General features: G+C 33.3%; 1 protein-coding gene across 13 annotated transcripts in view; it reads right to left on the bottom strand.

The window, feature by feature from the left end:
* Positions 1-497: 497 nt before the first annotated feature.
* The window catches only part of Rbsn-5 (Rabenosyn-5), a 94,477-nt gene continuing 79,447 nt past the window's right edge, over positions 498-15,527 (bottom strand). For 7 of the 13 annotated variants that reach the window (XR_011334210.1, XR_011334207.1, XR_011334213.1 and 4 more), the window contains 3 exons: positions 15,299-15,407; positions 10,264-10,415; positions 4,196-5,196 (listed from right to left, as the gene is read on the bottom strand). Coding sequence is in view for 3 of the 13 variants with exons in the window: in XM_069836701.1 (XP_069692802.1) it covers positions 15,317-15,407 (91 nt within the window). In the remaining 10 variants the exon portion in view is untranslated. Of the gene's footprint in view, positions 4,075-4,195; positions 5,197-10,263; positions 10,416-11,557; positions 11,588-14,911; positions 15,032-15,298; positions 15,408-15,527 lie in introns of those variants that run through there. The other 6 variants (XR_011334212.1, XR_011334205.1, XR_011334211.1 and 3 more) reach the window with 6 other exon arrangements.

Here is a 15,527-nt window from a genome sequence, read left to right as displayed (position 1 = left end):
CCTGGCAGTATATAACTGAAATAAATGCTGCATGGCATCACCTATTTTCTATAAAAATGGTATAATGGTAAAAGATTGTGCTGTATAAAGGCTCATTCACAATGAAAATTAAACATAATGTAAGTGTTAACTTAAAAATGTAAACATTACGGTAAAATCAAGAACATTCACGATGGGAACATAAACATAACCGCAAAAATACTTGGTAACCATGGAAATGTTACAACGACGCCATTTCCTCATATTCTGTTGTATATTTCAGTGCTGCTCCACGATTGTGTTCTGTTTGCAAATCATGTAAGCATAAGCATGAAAGTTTGGAGTTCGTAAACTTTCATGTTAACGTCTAACATCAATGTTTAGGTGAATCATTGTGAATGATCCCATTTGATAACCTGGCCGCAAACTTCTGTGTTTATGTTACGGTTATGTTTAATTTTCATTGTGAATGGGCCTTAACATTTTATAGAACATATTTTGTTACATTACGCAGTATCATTAACTCAAAAAACACTTTTTTTTTAGTCAGTGCAGTATATTACAGAGAGGGGGGGGCGCGCACGCACGCACGCGCACACACACACACACACACACACACACACACACACACACACACACACGGACACGCACACACACGAAATGAACAAAGAAATGTCACATAAACATGTGTCCTAATCTCAATATTTTCAGAGTTACACTAATTTGAAGTTGTTTGTAAAATACTTTTATACATTAGTTTTAAGGGTAAAAAAATATTACATATAAAGATTTAATTATTCAGAAGTATCATCTCTTTAATTAGCTAGTATTCAGAAGTTAAAAATGTGTTGTCACTTCCATAGTTGCTTTGTACAGAATTTTTTTTTTCGATTTTTAATAACAAAATTACATTTTTCTTACGCATTTATCAAACAATTCTCACAAATCACGCCACTCTTGTAAATTCTTCAAAACTGTACATTAGTGTGCATAAATAAACTGTAAAGGATCAAGTTCCTAAAGTCATATGATTTGTAACAATTTTTGTGATAAGTGCGTAAGATTAATGTATGTTTTGGTTAAACATTGAAAAATAAGATCTATACAAAGCAACCAGCAATACATTTTTAGCTTCAGAACACTAGCCAATTAAAGAAATGATACTTCTCAATAGTTTATTATCTATTTGTAATATTCTTTTACCCTTAAAACTAAAGAAAAAAAGGTATTTTTCTAACAATTTCAAATTAGTGTAACTCTGAAAATAATGAGATTAGGACACATGTTTATAAGACATTTTTTGCTCAGAATGTCATCGAAAATAAGCTTCGTAAGTGATATATATATTATATGAACAATATGGTGACAGGAAGTTATCCAGATCAGCTCACTCATTAACCAGACATGCCCAGTTGTGAAGTCCAGAATTTCTGGCAGTAGTATCGAATACAAGTGCTATAATTTTGTTTCCAATATTCCACATGTTTTCACCTGAGATTATCCCATACCTCTATCAATCTTGGGAATTCAAAATAGCTTTTCTTGTCGGTATTAGTAACATTTACAATAAATTCGACTTTTTCCAGGGAATTACTGATACATGGCAACAACTTTCTATCCCAAAGTAACAAAAAGCAGTCTCTTGCTCCTCCATCTCAGCTGTTTCTTTTATTGCTACTTTCTTGAAACGCTTCACTGAACTCCTAGAGAGAATCATATCTAGGGACCGAATTTATAAGTTTTTACATTTTTTTCTTACTTTGAACTCATACTTTCTTAGATAATTTTCCAAATCATGGTCATAAGAGTCATATAATTATGTAAATTCTATTGAACCAAAATTGGACATTAAGAAATAAAAAAAATCCTCAATCATAATCAATATGTACTTTTCTATATTTACTGTGTTTTTTTATATAAATATATTTAGAAATTTCAATACATCTTATAATTTTTATTCTCTTGTGCACTGGAGAAAGTGACCCAATCTGCGGTGTTTACCACTTCAGTTTTTGATGTTCTGGATAAAATGGTAACAGGGCATGCCCTCTTTCTTTATATAGCAGGCCGTCCTTCAGAGGCTTCACCCTCTCAAGGGCAATGATTGGGATTGATCAGAGATGTGACATGTCAGTAGAAAGGTGTAGAGTGGCTGAACTTCCTCTTGAGCTGAATGAACTGCCAAAAAGTCGCATTGTTGAAATTCGTGAAATTTTTGGACATGTTTACAGAGAGAAGACTCTGATATTGCATGTGCGGGTATGAGCTGTGAACTTTTCTGAGGTCTTTGTGCAGTCTGCCTTATTCTCAATTTCTGTAGTTGTCTGAATGCAAACTGAAATTATATTATATAAAATGTTAGGCTCAATAAGTTAAATTTATTTGAACCACACATGTTAAAGGAGGAGGAACAAAAATTGGTAACTTGTAAATATTAATAAAACTTAAAAAAGATTAATTTTGTGCTATACTTTATCTTATTTAAGTGCTTGTTATTTAAAATTGACTGTAAGCATACAATTTTATCAGGCAGTTTTTGCGACTCCTTTCAGTTTGAACAAAAAAAAAAAAATCCTGTTTCATCTATTTCAATAACCTAAAATGGACTTCTTAAAAACCTGAAAATCCAGTCTCTAATCATATCTCCTATGATATGACCAAGAGCCTTAGCAACTGATCCAACAACTAACACAATTGCACGATCTGGTAGATTTACTCGATCTAAACTGGAAACTACTCAGGGAGTTTTGAGTATATCCTTAGGTGTCTTTATAACTCTGTAGATGTTGGCGAGCCAGGTTGGTATTTCACTTCGATTTCACTTAAGTAGGATCATAGCACAATTACACATGCTGAATTGCAAGAAAATTGCAATGGTTTAACTTCTTCTAGATGGTGTAATTTGTGCATCCTGTATACGTGGCAGCCAATTATGTGTTGGCTTTCCTAACAGCCAGACCTCACGAAGTGATGTGCACTAGCCTCAAAGATCACTGTTATGAGTAATTTTAAAATAAATTTTGTTGCCTAGGACGACTTCTAAATAGTAATATTTTTTGCTAAAATTTTGTATGTACTCGTTTTAAATATAAATTAATAAAATTAGCCTTGTGGATATATACATTTCGAAATTTCACTTTTTTTTTTTGGAGCACTCTAATGGGCAATATAAAAATGATACACAAATTGGGTTCAAGTGAACTCTGCCAGTGAGTCACATGTTGAGATGTTTCTATTGTGTATCTGAAATTGCTGATATTTCCCCACATTTTTGTTCTCCACAAAAACCATACAGAGGAAACCAGAAAATGGATGGATTACGTATTTAATTAAGCGCAACTGTGGCACACCATTACTACTAGTGAAGTGATCACACTTCTATTTCAGTAACATCTCGTAACTCTACTCTATGCTGACTGGGCACATTGTTCACATTGCATCACTGCACTGGATGTAGGCTGAGAAACATTTAATATGAAATATGACGAAACTACCCAGTGTGAGCACTCACCAAAACAAAATAAAACTTATGTTCACTTGTCACTTTTTCCGATTATTTAATATCGAAAAAGTGAAAATGCCAAGGTGAACAGCACATAAATGATATAAATACCAAATCGTTCTGACAGTGTAAACAGAGCAATTTTCAGCTTAATGTTTGCTGTAGATATAAGCCTGAGATAGAAATAGTGATAACAGCCTTTTTTTATTATTTAAAAAAATCACAAAATCATAATTTCTAAAGAAAAAAAAGTAACAAAATTAATTTCTGGTCACACTTATAAATTTTCACTCATGAAATAAAAGTGACTGCTTTTTGTCGTAACTATCTACAGGAAAAAAAACTATTGTTTATGTATATGCTACAGAAGTATCTCATATACAGGCCTATGTAACTGCAACTAGCATTAATATGAAATTTACATGGTCGAAGAAAACAAAAAATATAACTGTAGACAAACTTCTTCTTTTTCCTCTTGTCTTCTGACCCATCCATTTAGTTGTTGTTGAGCATAGTAATCTACATCTTGATTCAAAAGGTCTATCCTCTATAGTAGAAGTCAAGCTGGAGACATGAAGTGTTTCTTTAAAGATCTGCAATAGATGCCAGTGCAAATTATGTAACGAACAAATCAGGCAATGATACTGTTGCAAAACATGTTAGCACGGAGCAGAATTACTACAATTATATACTCATCACTCATAAGAGCATCTGTAGTTTGGGAAATAAGATGATTACCTTTATTTCATGTATTCAAATAATTTCTTAATAATAAATGACATATATTTATATACAAAAGGAATAAATCAGTTCATTTGATAAATGCACATGAATATTTATATGACACTATTTTCATCATTACTCACTCTCTTCCTCTCCTTCTTGCTATTAAACAGCATTTTCTTGAAGTTACATGACAGCATCCAATAGTCCGCATCATACACAACAGACAGATCACATGAAACGAACATTTTTTATTGGAGTGCATTCACTATCGACAACACACGCATATCATGGATTGTATGTTACTACGTACATTGCACTCCGAATTCCAAAGCGTCGACTCATTTATACCCACATCATAGTTTCAAAGGGAAATGCTCCCAGTGCCCACATAACAAGTCAACATGAACAGTGATGCACTAGAAATAGGGAATTACGTTCTAAGATACTTTTCCTCAGATGTAGAATCAGTGGAATGGCAAATGCGAAAGGTTCAAGCAGAAAAATAGCTGCAGTAATTCATAGTAGGCCTATCGTATAGAATATTTCATTGCATTCTAATAACTGCCTATGGGTGCACTGTCTATTGTTGTGCTGTATCTAACAGATACCGGTATACTTGTGTTTTAAGGCATACTGGCTTACACAATTGTAACAGTATTGTCAGGTATGTGGGCCTCAATGTTGTCACTTCAGAAATATGCTAAAATGCTAAATAATATGCCAACCAGAACTCTTGAATTTAACTCCAAAAAGAAAACAAACACACAGTTATGAATTATGGACTGAAATGCATTTTAATTGCAATATAATCGTATGCATGAGTTACGCGTTGCTTATTTGTGTGTTAATTCTGGTATGGGCTCTCCTACACCAAAACCAAACAGAGAAGTCTTTCAGTGTGATTCTGAAGAGGATGGATTAAAATATCTGGCAGGATGGGTTGCCGGCAAACTTCAGGTACCCATCCAGAACTGGAATGCTACACATACCTGTCAAAAAGAATGGAGAATTTGTATTGTTTTCTGGAGTCGATTTCACATTAATTATCTTTTAGTGCTTTGATAGAACCTTATAACAATTGGGCTTTGGATACTAAGCTATTAAATAAATTATTCATCAAATTTCACAAAGAAAGTTCCTTAAGAAAACGAAGAAATGTAAATGAGTTAGTAAAAATTACTGTTACATAAATATTCGCACATTCCAACTGAAGTTGTAGGCTAAAAGGTTTTATTTTACAAAGAACATATTATATCATAATCAAATATTTAAATTTAAAAACAAATCCACCAGTGTAGCTCAGGCAGAAGCGTGTTTGCCTGCTGATCCTGTGTTGCACTCGGGCGTGGGTTCGATTCCTGCTTGGGCTTTTTCCGAGGTTTTCCCCAAATGTAAAGCAAATGTTAAGTCATCTGTGGCGAATCCTCGACCTCATCCCGCCAAATACCATCTCACTATCACCAATTCCATCAATGCTAAATAACCTAGTAGTTGATACAGCGTCGTTAAATAATCAAGTAAAAAAAAAAGCAAAGGACACCCTGAAACAGAAGTTAGAAAAAAAAGAAAGCAATGAAAAATGTAAAGATGCCAAAAAAAAAAGTTAGACAAATTGTCACTTAAATATTCATAGTTTTCGGATTTCCTTCAGAATGACATTATTAAAAACCAGTTGGTTTCTGATTACATGTAAATAAATATGTTGTATTACATTTCGTAATAATGTAAATTCTTTTTGTGTTGTAAAATTATATTATTAATTGTGATTAGCAGTCAATAATTGCGAGTGAAATATAAATGAAAGTCTCATTCCATATTCCTTTAACTGTAAATTATTATTTGTTTATTAAAAATTCATTTTTAATTACGGTTACGATAGTATTATTAATTTTACTACAGTTGGGCTTAAATGAATGCTTCTGAAATGTAAATATATTGTATTTAATAATTGTAAATTATTCTGTGTTTTAAAGTAATTGTAATTTATTATATAATATGTGTAATTAATTATACTTCTGAATTTTATTCTTTTGCATTCTGTAGAATGGCATAATTAATTATGGTTAGGCTTAAATACTTTGTCTAAAAAGTAAGTAAATGAATTTCTTCCATTGTATGTTATAGTCTACAGTGAATGAATCCAATTCATGTCAAATATATTATTTTCCTTATTATATGATGATGATGACGATGATGATGATGCATTTCTTCCATTGTAGGTTATAGTGTATAGTGAATGAATTCGAATTAATATAAAATATATTATTTTCCTTCCACTTAATAATAATAATAATAATAATAATAATAATAATAATAATAATAATAATAATAATAATAATAATAATAATAATAATAATACAGATGATGTTAAACATCGCAAATATGTTTTCGCGGGATATCAGCCGAGTTAAGATTTTGGAATGCTTCAAGCTTTCGACTGCTATCTCTGCAGCCATCTTCAGGGAAGTGATGTCCGAACAGAAAGTCGAAAGGTAATATAGATGTTAGGCTGTCTCAGGTGAAATGGGATTGGTTGGCGGATTGGCCAATCCCGTTTCACCTGAGACAGCCTAACATCTATATTACCTTTCGACTTTCTGTTCGGACATCACTTCCCTGAAGATGGCTGCAGAGATAGCAGTCGAAAGCTTGAAGCATTCCAAAATCTTAACTCGGCTGATATCCCGCAAAAACATATTAGCGAACCAACGCCGAGAAAGCCTCAAATCATAGATGTTAAACATATTTCATTTAAACTTGTAATTAAATTAGATATACAGAGTGTCCCAAATTGATGTACACACTCTTTGAAATACCATTTCACAGCAAAGAAATAAGATATAAATACGATTTTTGAGGGTTTATGATTCAGAAGGCAGTGATAAGCATGGAAACATGTTCATCCGTTTATAAACAAACATGGCGGTGCAATTATCGTTCGATGAACGTAAGTGGATACTGAAATGTTATTGGAAAGTGGAGAATGTTGTTGAAGTTCAACAACGTTGGAGGGTTGAATTTGGAACACAACCACCAACAAGGTTAACTATCACAAGAATCTGAGACAAGTTCGAAGTCGACGGAACAGTGCAAGATGTGTTGAAAGGGCAATGCAGAAGAAAGAGAAGTTCCACCGATAACGAGAATATTGATGCAGTCATGCAGGCTTTTGCACAATACCCAAAGAAGTCAATGACGCAATGTTCTCGTGAGATTGGTATCAGCAAATCCAGTGTTCATCGAATTTTGCGAGCTCATAAATAGAAGCCTTACATTCTAAGACTTGTCCAAGCACTAAATAAGAAGGACCCAGAGATGGATAGGACGAAGAGGAAGTGCTGCAGAGTTTCCGCCTCAATCTCTGGATTTAACCCCTCCAGACTTCTACCTACTGGGAGTACTAAAGGACATAGTGTATGTCACAAAACCATAAACATTGGAGGAACTGAGAGTTCAGATTGAACATGCCTGTAATGATATTCCAGTTGTGAGTGTACTGTGGTGTAAGGGGCTTAACGAATACAAAACCGCAAAAATCCTATTCCTGTCTCATCTCGTTGCTGAGAAATAGTGTTTCAAAATGTGTATACATCAATTTGGGACACTCTGTACACATAGGCCAACTATATACTGAATATTTACGATGTCAAACAATAGTGCGCCGTTTTCTAATATGTTAAAACCAGTAACCAAACTTTTTTAGTTTCAATAAATTATTTTAGAACATGTTCATTGTCTCTATGATTGCTGTATTAATCATGCGAAAACTGCATGAGTATAATGGCGGAGAATGACTCGTGTCTCAGACGCTGAGTGAGCATGATCAGCCGACAAGTCTAAGAATCAAGTCACAAGCTGCTCCTCCATGATTGGTTTGTCCGGATTGAGATAACCTCTCCTCTCAAAAGCCCCTGGGTCAGTATGCTGAAATGACATTTCCTCCATTTTTGATTGAACAGTTATACTGCTGTGACTCAGTCTCCAAAGCTTCGTCTGTTGAAACAGGTTGTATTACAGGAATGCACTTCGGTACTCCTTACAACCCTCATCATACAATGTATATTTCTCTCATAACAAGGAAATTGGACTCAACATTTCATAAAAATTTTACAGCATTACTAAATAAACATTGATAAGCTACAAGAAATGTTACATACTTCAATGCACTCACTGATTACTTTTGAAACCCTAACAGGATGCTGCAAATTAAAATATTCCAGACAAGGTGCTACTACTGGGTAGCACTGTGCCCTTTTCACAATTTTATCAATTCCAGAAATAAACTGTTTCAAGATTCAACAGCGAGTAAATGACTCTGCATGGTATAAAAATTGTGTATGTATCTAATGCTCAGGATTTAATAACGAAGTTATTTTTCTTCTTGCTCCCCAATATTTGGGAGTAAGATCTACTAAAGTCTCAAAGATTCGCAATTTGCCAGGTGTTCCATGTCCATATCCTCTTCTTTTGTTCATGACAAGCATCTAGGGGAAGTCAATAAGCCCATCTGATGAAGGTGTTTACTAAGGTAGCTATCTCAATACAGCCACAGTGGTTTTTCGAGGTAGATCAGGAATTAATTTTGAATCTTTAAATAAATTTTCACGTCATGAATGTTTGTGTTCTGCTATTGAATTGTTGTAATGGTTGGAGTTAATTTTCCTTTTTATAACCCATTTAAAGATTGGTTTGAAAATTTATAGTTTTTTATTATGCTAATTTTAGTTCCTTTTTTGTAGGACCAAAAAAAAAAAATCTATACGTAGATTCTTCGAGCAACAGTGCATATTACTGTGGAATTCTGGGCACCAAGTCACTCAACTGAGTGCGCTCCTTGTATAATGGCAGTTGACTTAATATAAAAATGTCAACATACATGTCGAACTTGGAGTCAGGCCACAAAGGGAAAAACAATGGAGGAGGGGAATTCGATCCAGTGCTGTGGATTGAACTTCGGCATAGCTCAATGATTAGAGCCCTTGGTACGTGGAACCAAGGACCCGGGTTTGATCTCCAGCACCGGAGCTAATTTTCTCCTCTAATATTAATTGTATATTGCAAATTGTATCAACTTCTTTTGTTTCTGGCTAAGTGAAAGAGAAGGCCTGATGGCCTTAATTTCGCCAGAATAAATAAATAAATATTATTATTATTATTATTATTATTATTATTATTATTATTATTATTATTATTATTATTATTACTTTCAAAGGAAATTTATCAATATAAAATTTGTATAGAATACTAAATATGATTATTTGAAATTTTTTTGTGGTCCAGAATGTACAAATCTATTAAGTACACTTAAAGAACCCCATGATATTCAAGAGAATAAAATGCATACCACATGATGGAATAAAATTGGCTAGGTATGCAAGTTCTTCATAACTTGCTTGTGGCCTAAAACAGTTCAGTGACAGAGGAAGAAATAAAAAGGTATGTGATTAAAGCTGCCAAATTTATATGTACAAGTGAAATAAAAAACTTGGACAATATTACGTTATCCAGGCATGTTTCTAACAATCGACCACTGATCACCTTACTATTTCCGATATGGTGACATAGGTCAGTTTATATTTTCCACTCTGTGGAGCGTGCATTTGAAATGTGGATATGGAGCTTGTGAAATGGACAGACAGAATAAGAAATGAAGTTGTGCTAGAAAGAGTCGGTGAAGAAAGAATAATGCTGAAACTGATCAGGAAGAGAAAAAGGAATTGGCTGGGTCACTGGCTAAAAAGAAACTGCCTACTCAAAGATGAACTGGAAGGAATGTTCGTGGCAGAAGATATCAGATGACAGATAATAATAAGATAGATACATGGATCACATGCAGAGATTGAGAGAAAGGTGAACAACAGGAAAGATTTGAGAATACTGGTTTTGCAGTGAAAGACCTGCCCTTGGGGAGAACATTATGAATTAATGAATGTCCATGGTTATTACATACGTTCACAATAACTGCCTATTCTCCTCCCTGAACTCTTTTCAACTTGTCTCTTTCTCTTGTCATTCTTTATACCATCATTGCTTCTTCATATGGAGTTTATACTCACGTTGTTTTTCTGTCCTGGATTTCCCCATATTATTGCTCCATTTAACACAGTTCACGTGTCACTTCACCAAGGTCCCAAGAAATTGAGTAGTCTGTACTCTGAGAATGAACAGCATAACCGACAGTGCGACATGTCAGTCAGTCACAGTGCTGCTGCGGAAAATCAAGATCATTTTAGAAGAAAATTTTGTAATTTTTGTGCTGACAATGTAGTGTTAACATATTATTACAAAGGAAATTTTAATCTGTCAGTTAATGTGCTATGTGGAAGAGTTTTTGTATGTTTAGTTGACTGTAACTTATAGTGTAAATAATTATAGTATTTCTAAGTTATTTAGAATATTAGGATACACCAACTATTTTCTTATTTACTTCAAGGAAAGACCGAAGTACGGTATAAAAAAAATAGGTTTTGAAATGAAACAAATTTACATGTCCAAATTGTGATACGAATCATACGTTTCCTTACATGTCTTTTTAAGTATTTGGAATGTGACAAAATCTGAAGCAAGTTATAGACTAGAACAAAGAGTATTTTAAACATTATTTAACGGAACAAGGTAACTTAAAATATAGGAAACATATTTCTTGATCAAAAACATTCCCACATTAATTAAAAAAATTGACCTTGTTGTGATATTTTCATGGAATTTCTCAATATTCTAACATACAGTAAATGAAATTAGCTGCCAGAATTTCTGTGCGACTGTAGCAAATTGCTGCATAAAAACTTTTAAATCACTTAAAAAGCAAAAAGAAACCATAAAATTTATGCATTGATTTCTATATAAACTTTCTAAGCAATGATGCCACCATAATTTAGATTACTAATTTGTTCTTATAATTTGATAAAAACAATACACACTCCAATTCGTATAACTTCAAATTTAAGATATATTTAGATCAAATAATTACTGATAATGAAGGACTTTTATCGAATTACAGTAGAAACATTGATACGGGTATCACAGACCAAAATGCACCATTTTTACATATCCAAGCACAAGAAAATGTTAAATCAAAAAGCAATAATTCTGTTAGTTACAAGCAATCATTTAATCACTGATGAACTATTAAGTTATTTAAATAACTTCACGATGTTAATATTTAAATTATGATGTTATTTTACATCAGTGTCGAGTTTCGATGTAATTTCCATCATTCTCTGAATCCTAGTGAGTTCCCACAGTTCGTTCTTATTATTTGATAATTTCTGTATATAATTTATTCGTATCATATCAGAATATTAATTTCTTTCAGGCGACATTAAATCACAGATTGGAAAAGTGATTTACCTGTATTATGAAGCATGAAACTATCCGGTGCTGTGAAAAAAAAAAAAAAAGTGGCAGTAAATGATCTGTGTGATTATGTAAAGGAAAAATTTAGATCAGAGGAGTGTATGTTGCCACTTTTAAAGTTATCAAAAACAATGAATCACGTATTTTAAATCTGATTTTCGGAAGTTCTGGAAAGAGCCAAGTAAGAACTACTATACATTTTTATTGAAGCACCAAGGTTGGTTAAATTTTGAAGTACAATTTCTTACCAGTATCGCAAAATTTTTTAAACCACTTGATGCCAATGAGCCTATATCCTATCTACAAAACTAGGAAGACTTGTACATATTATGAAGAAGGTCAAAACTAAGCACAGACTAAAAGAATCCTTTTTCAGAAGAATTGTTTCGCAAGTCACTTGGCTTTGGGGGAATTTATATATATATATATATGTGTGTGTGTGTGTGTGTGTGTGTGTGTGTGTGTATATATATATATATATATATGCTACCTGTAACTCCTGTACAAAGATTCCTAAAAATCTGTTACATCAGAGAGAAGTTACTAATTTTGTCTAAATGCAATCCCTTTAAAAGTGTAGTTCCTGTTATACAAACGTGATTAAGAGTTTGTACACGAAAAAGTGGTTAATTCTGTACAAAGTTTCATAAGAATCTATTTTTCCTTTTTATTTGATTTATTTTATTCTTCGTCAACTGTGATGCTTATCTAGCATCTGAGTGAAATGAAGGGATAATGCCAGAAAAAAGAATCCACGGTTCAGCACTGAAAGTTACTCAGCATTTACTCTTAATTGGTTGAAGGAAAACTCCAGAAAAAATCTCAATTAGGCAACTTGTCCCAATCAGGATTTAAACCCAGGCCCGCTCACTAAAAATCTTTTACACAGGAGAGAAGTTTTTAATTCTGTCGAAATGCACCCCTATAAAGGGGTAATTCCCCTTATGCAAACGTAATCAGAGTTTACATACAAAACATATATGATGCCTGTAACTTCTGCACAAAATTCTATAAAAAGCATTAGGTAGAAGAGAAGTTATTAATTTTGTCTAAATGCAGCCCCTATAAAGAGGTAGTTCTTCTTATACAAACGTCATCAGTTTCTACAGAAAAAATATAAGCTACTTGTAAATTCGGTACAAACTTTCATAAAAATCTGTTAGGTAAGAGACAAGTTATAGAACTGATAGATGTCATCATGTAGGCCAAGTGAATATAGGAAAGCCAAGGCCTGTAATAGTTTCAGAATTTAACCAAAGAAATTTATCTTGTTATAGGGGAGTTGTAGACAAGCAAATTGACATAATGAACTCTGGAAATATCAGAGTTATCAGTTATTAAAATTGTTTACATTTGATACTTATATTTTTTTTAATTGGTTATTTTACGACACTTTTTCAACTGCTATGATTATATAGCATCTGAATGAGATGAAGCCAGCGAAATGAGTCCAGGGTCCAATGCCGAAAGTTACCCAAGATTTGCTCTTATTGGGTTGAGGGAAAACCCTGGAAAATAACCTCAACCAGGTAACTTGTTCCAGTCAGGATTTGAACCCGGGCCCGCTCGATTCACGGTCAGGCATGCTAATCGTTACTCCACAGCGGTGGACCTGCTCACAGTCTAGTATTAAAATGAATGACATGCGATGGTTTCGGAGCACAAAGCCAAACTATTAAGAACTAATCAATAGCGTTTTCAAAATTTAACCTTCACAAAATCTGTAAAATTGCTGGCAAATAATTAGACAGCACGTCACTGCATGCTTGTTTCACCCTTATTCGTTTCTGTTATTGTACTTATTTTAGAATGAAATTATCGACAGTAGGCTCTGGTGTAATGGTCAATGTGTCAGACCTCAAGTCAACAAGTAAAAACATAGTATGTTCTAGCCTGACCATAGTACTTTTTTTTATCCCAATGCCTCTTATTTTATCGAGATATCTAAAATCTTTCTTTTCTGAACCACTGAAATACATATTGCGGTATTTATTATGCTTTCGACAAGAGTATACTGTACAGTACTAGCCATTGGTTGAGATCCAGTCAGTGTATTAAACTCCTATGGAGCTCAGTTAGGTATCTGTTAGAAACACGCTGGCGTTTGGTTGCAAATGTAACGAGTGCATAAATTTTTGTGGTCTGTATCATTATTTTCATGTATTTTGTCCCATTTGCATGTTTAATTTGTATGAAATTTAGTTTGTAATGGTTAAGCCAGAATAATTAATAAACTTAATATCTTACTAAAGGTGGAGGTCGTTACTCTGAACAATTCCTGCAACTTGTTTTCCAACTAACAGTGAGTAGCAAAAGAATAATTTGTTTTCCTTCATTCCAGTATATATAGCCTACTTACTGTACTGTAGTAATTTCTTAAAATCGCTTACTTCCTTCTCTAAGGAAGATGAAAAGGTAAATTTCTTTCTTTTCCCATTTATCCAGTTTGTTAAGATATTTTCTATTAAACAGAATACTGGTATGCACAATTTATGTTCACTACAAGTTAATTGATAAACATACTGCGACTTGTCCAGAGGAATGGATATGCATTTCTTAAACTACATTCTTTCTTCACCCTTCTAAACAATTATTGTCATTATTATGTACATTACAAAATAATTAGAACTGCCTTTTTAATGTTACAACAATAGTTTAAAGTTACATACTTTAAGTTAAAAAAAAAGTACTTGATGAATTTTGAACTTTCGACCTCATCCTCTAGCAGAAACCAACTGATCGTGTCACAGAAACATAGCAATATCTTATCAGACACATTTTCAAATATATCGCTATGCCACATGCAGGTTCAATCAGTGGTGTACTGGCCCAAAAGATATGCAAGCTTCAATCCACAGACCTCTAGTTCCCAATCTTAAAATACTTACTCAGGACTCGTCTAACAACCCCTCTATATCAGATACTGCAGCAATATTTTACTACTTAATTAACTTATTATTCCCAGAACATGAATTTTACCAGCAATCGAAAAGTATTGGGAATAAATTTCAATAAAGAACAAAAAAAAGTTTCCTTCCCAGGCAGGATTCGAACCACGAAAGTCTTAGTTACCAGTCTATCATGCTCTGGAGTGAACAAGGCTCTGAAATCAGCTACAAGGGTCGGTCCGGTTTTTTTTGCCACTACTGTACATATTTCATTCACTACTTCTCATAGGATATTTGTTTTATTTCTTCCTTATACATGTTTCATTCTATGTTGTGTATGTGTGCATATATAGTATTCCTCATAAGGGTTGTATAGCTATAATTTATTTCTGAATTTGTAATACTGTGAGAGTAATTTTAAACCTTATACTATTTTTTAATTATTATTTAGTGTGTTTGCACTATCTTACTCAACTCACTGCATTAATCTTTGCTTCAGTCAGTAATTATTAATCTGCAACATTGTATAAGCTTCCTCTGTTTCTGGCTGAGTGGATATGAAGGCCTGATGGCCGCAACTCTAAATAAATAAATGAATGAATGAATGAATGAATGAATAAATAAATAATTAATTAAATAAATAAATGTGAAAATTATATAATATAAATAGATCCCATTTCTGGTTTAATAAGACTCAGTAAGCTGAACTGCTCACTGCCATGCAACGTGCTAGTACACCAAAGAGGATTCCAGTTTTTAACTCACAAGCTGGCGGTTGGTGCATGATGAAATTTGCTGTATTAAAAGACAAATATTTATAATTTACTCTTAACCGTAAGATACTTACAAAGTCTCATAAATGGCCTTATGCTTGCTCCTTTTGCTTTCTGTACTCCTCCTTCAACTCTTGCAGGTTCTGCTCCAATGTTGCAACTTCATCATATCTGTGAGCTGATCTGAAATTCACATCACCTTCTATAATTTTTTATACATATACATTTAGAAACTATGCTCAGTACATGTAAAAGTCCTGGAGGAACATATACTAAAGGTGACACTATAAACCATTTTGAGAT

The sequence above is a fragment of the Periplaneta americana genome, chromosome 10 (genome assembly GCF_040183065.1).
Source record: "Periplaneta americana isolate PAMFEO1 chromosome 10, P.americana_PAMFEO1_priV1, whole genome shotgun sequence".
NCBI lineage: Eukaryota > Metazoa > Arthropoda > Insecta > Blattodea > Blattidae > Periplaneta > Periplaneta americana.
Note: the sequence above shows the minus strand (reverse complement) of the source record. Positions and strands in the feature narration are given on the sequence as shown.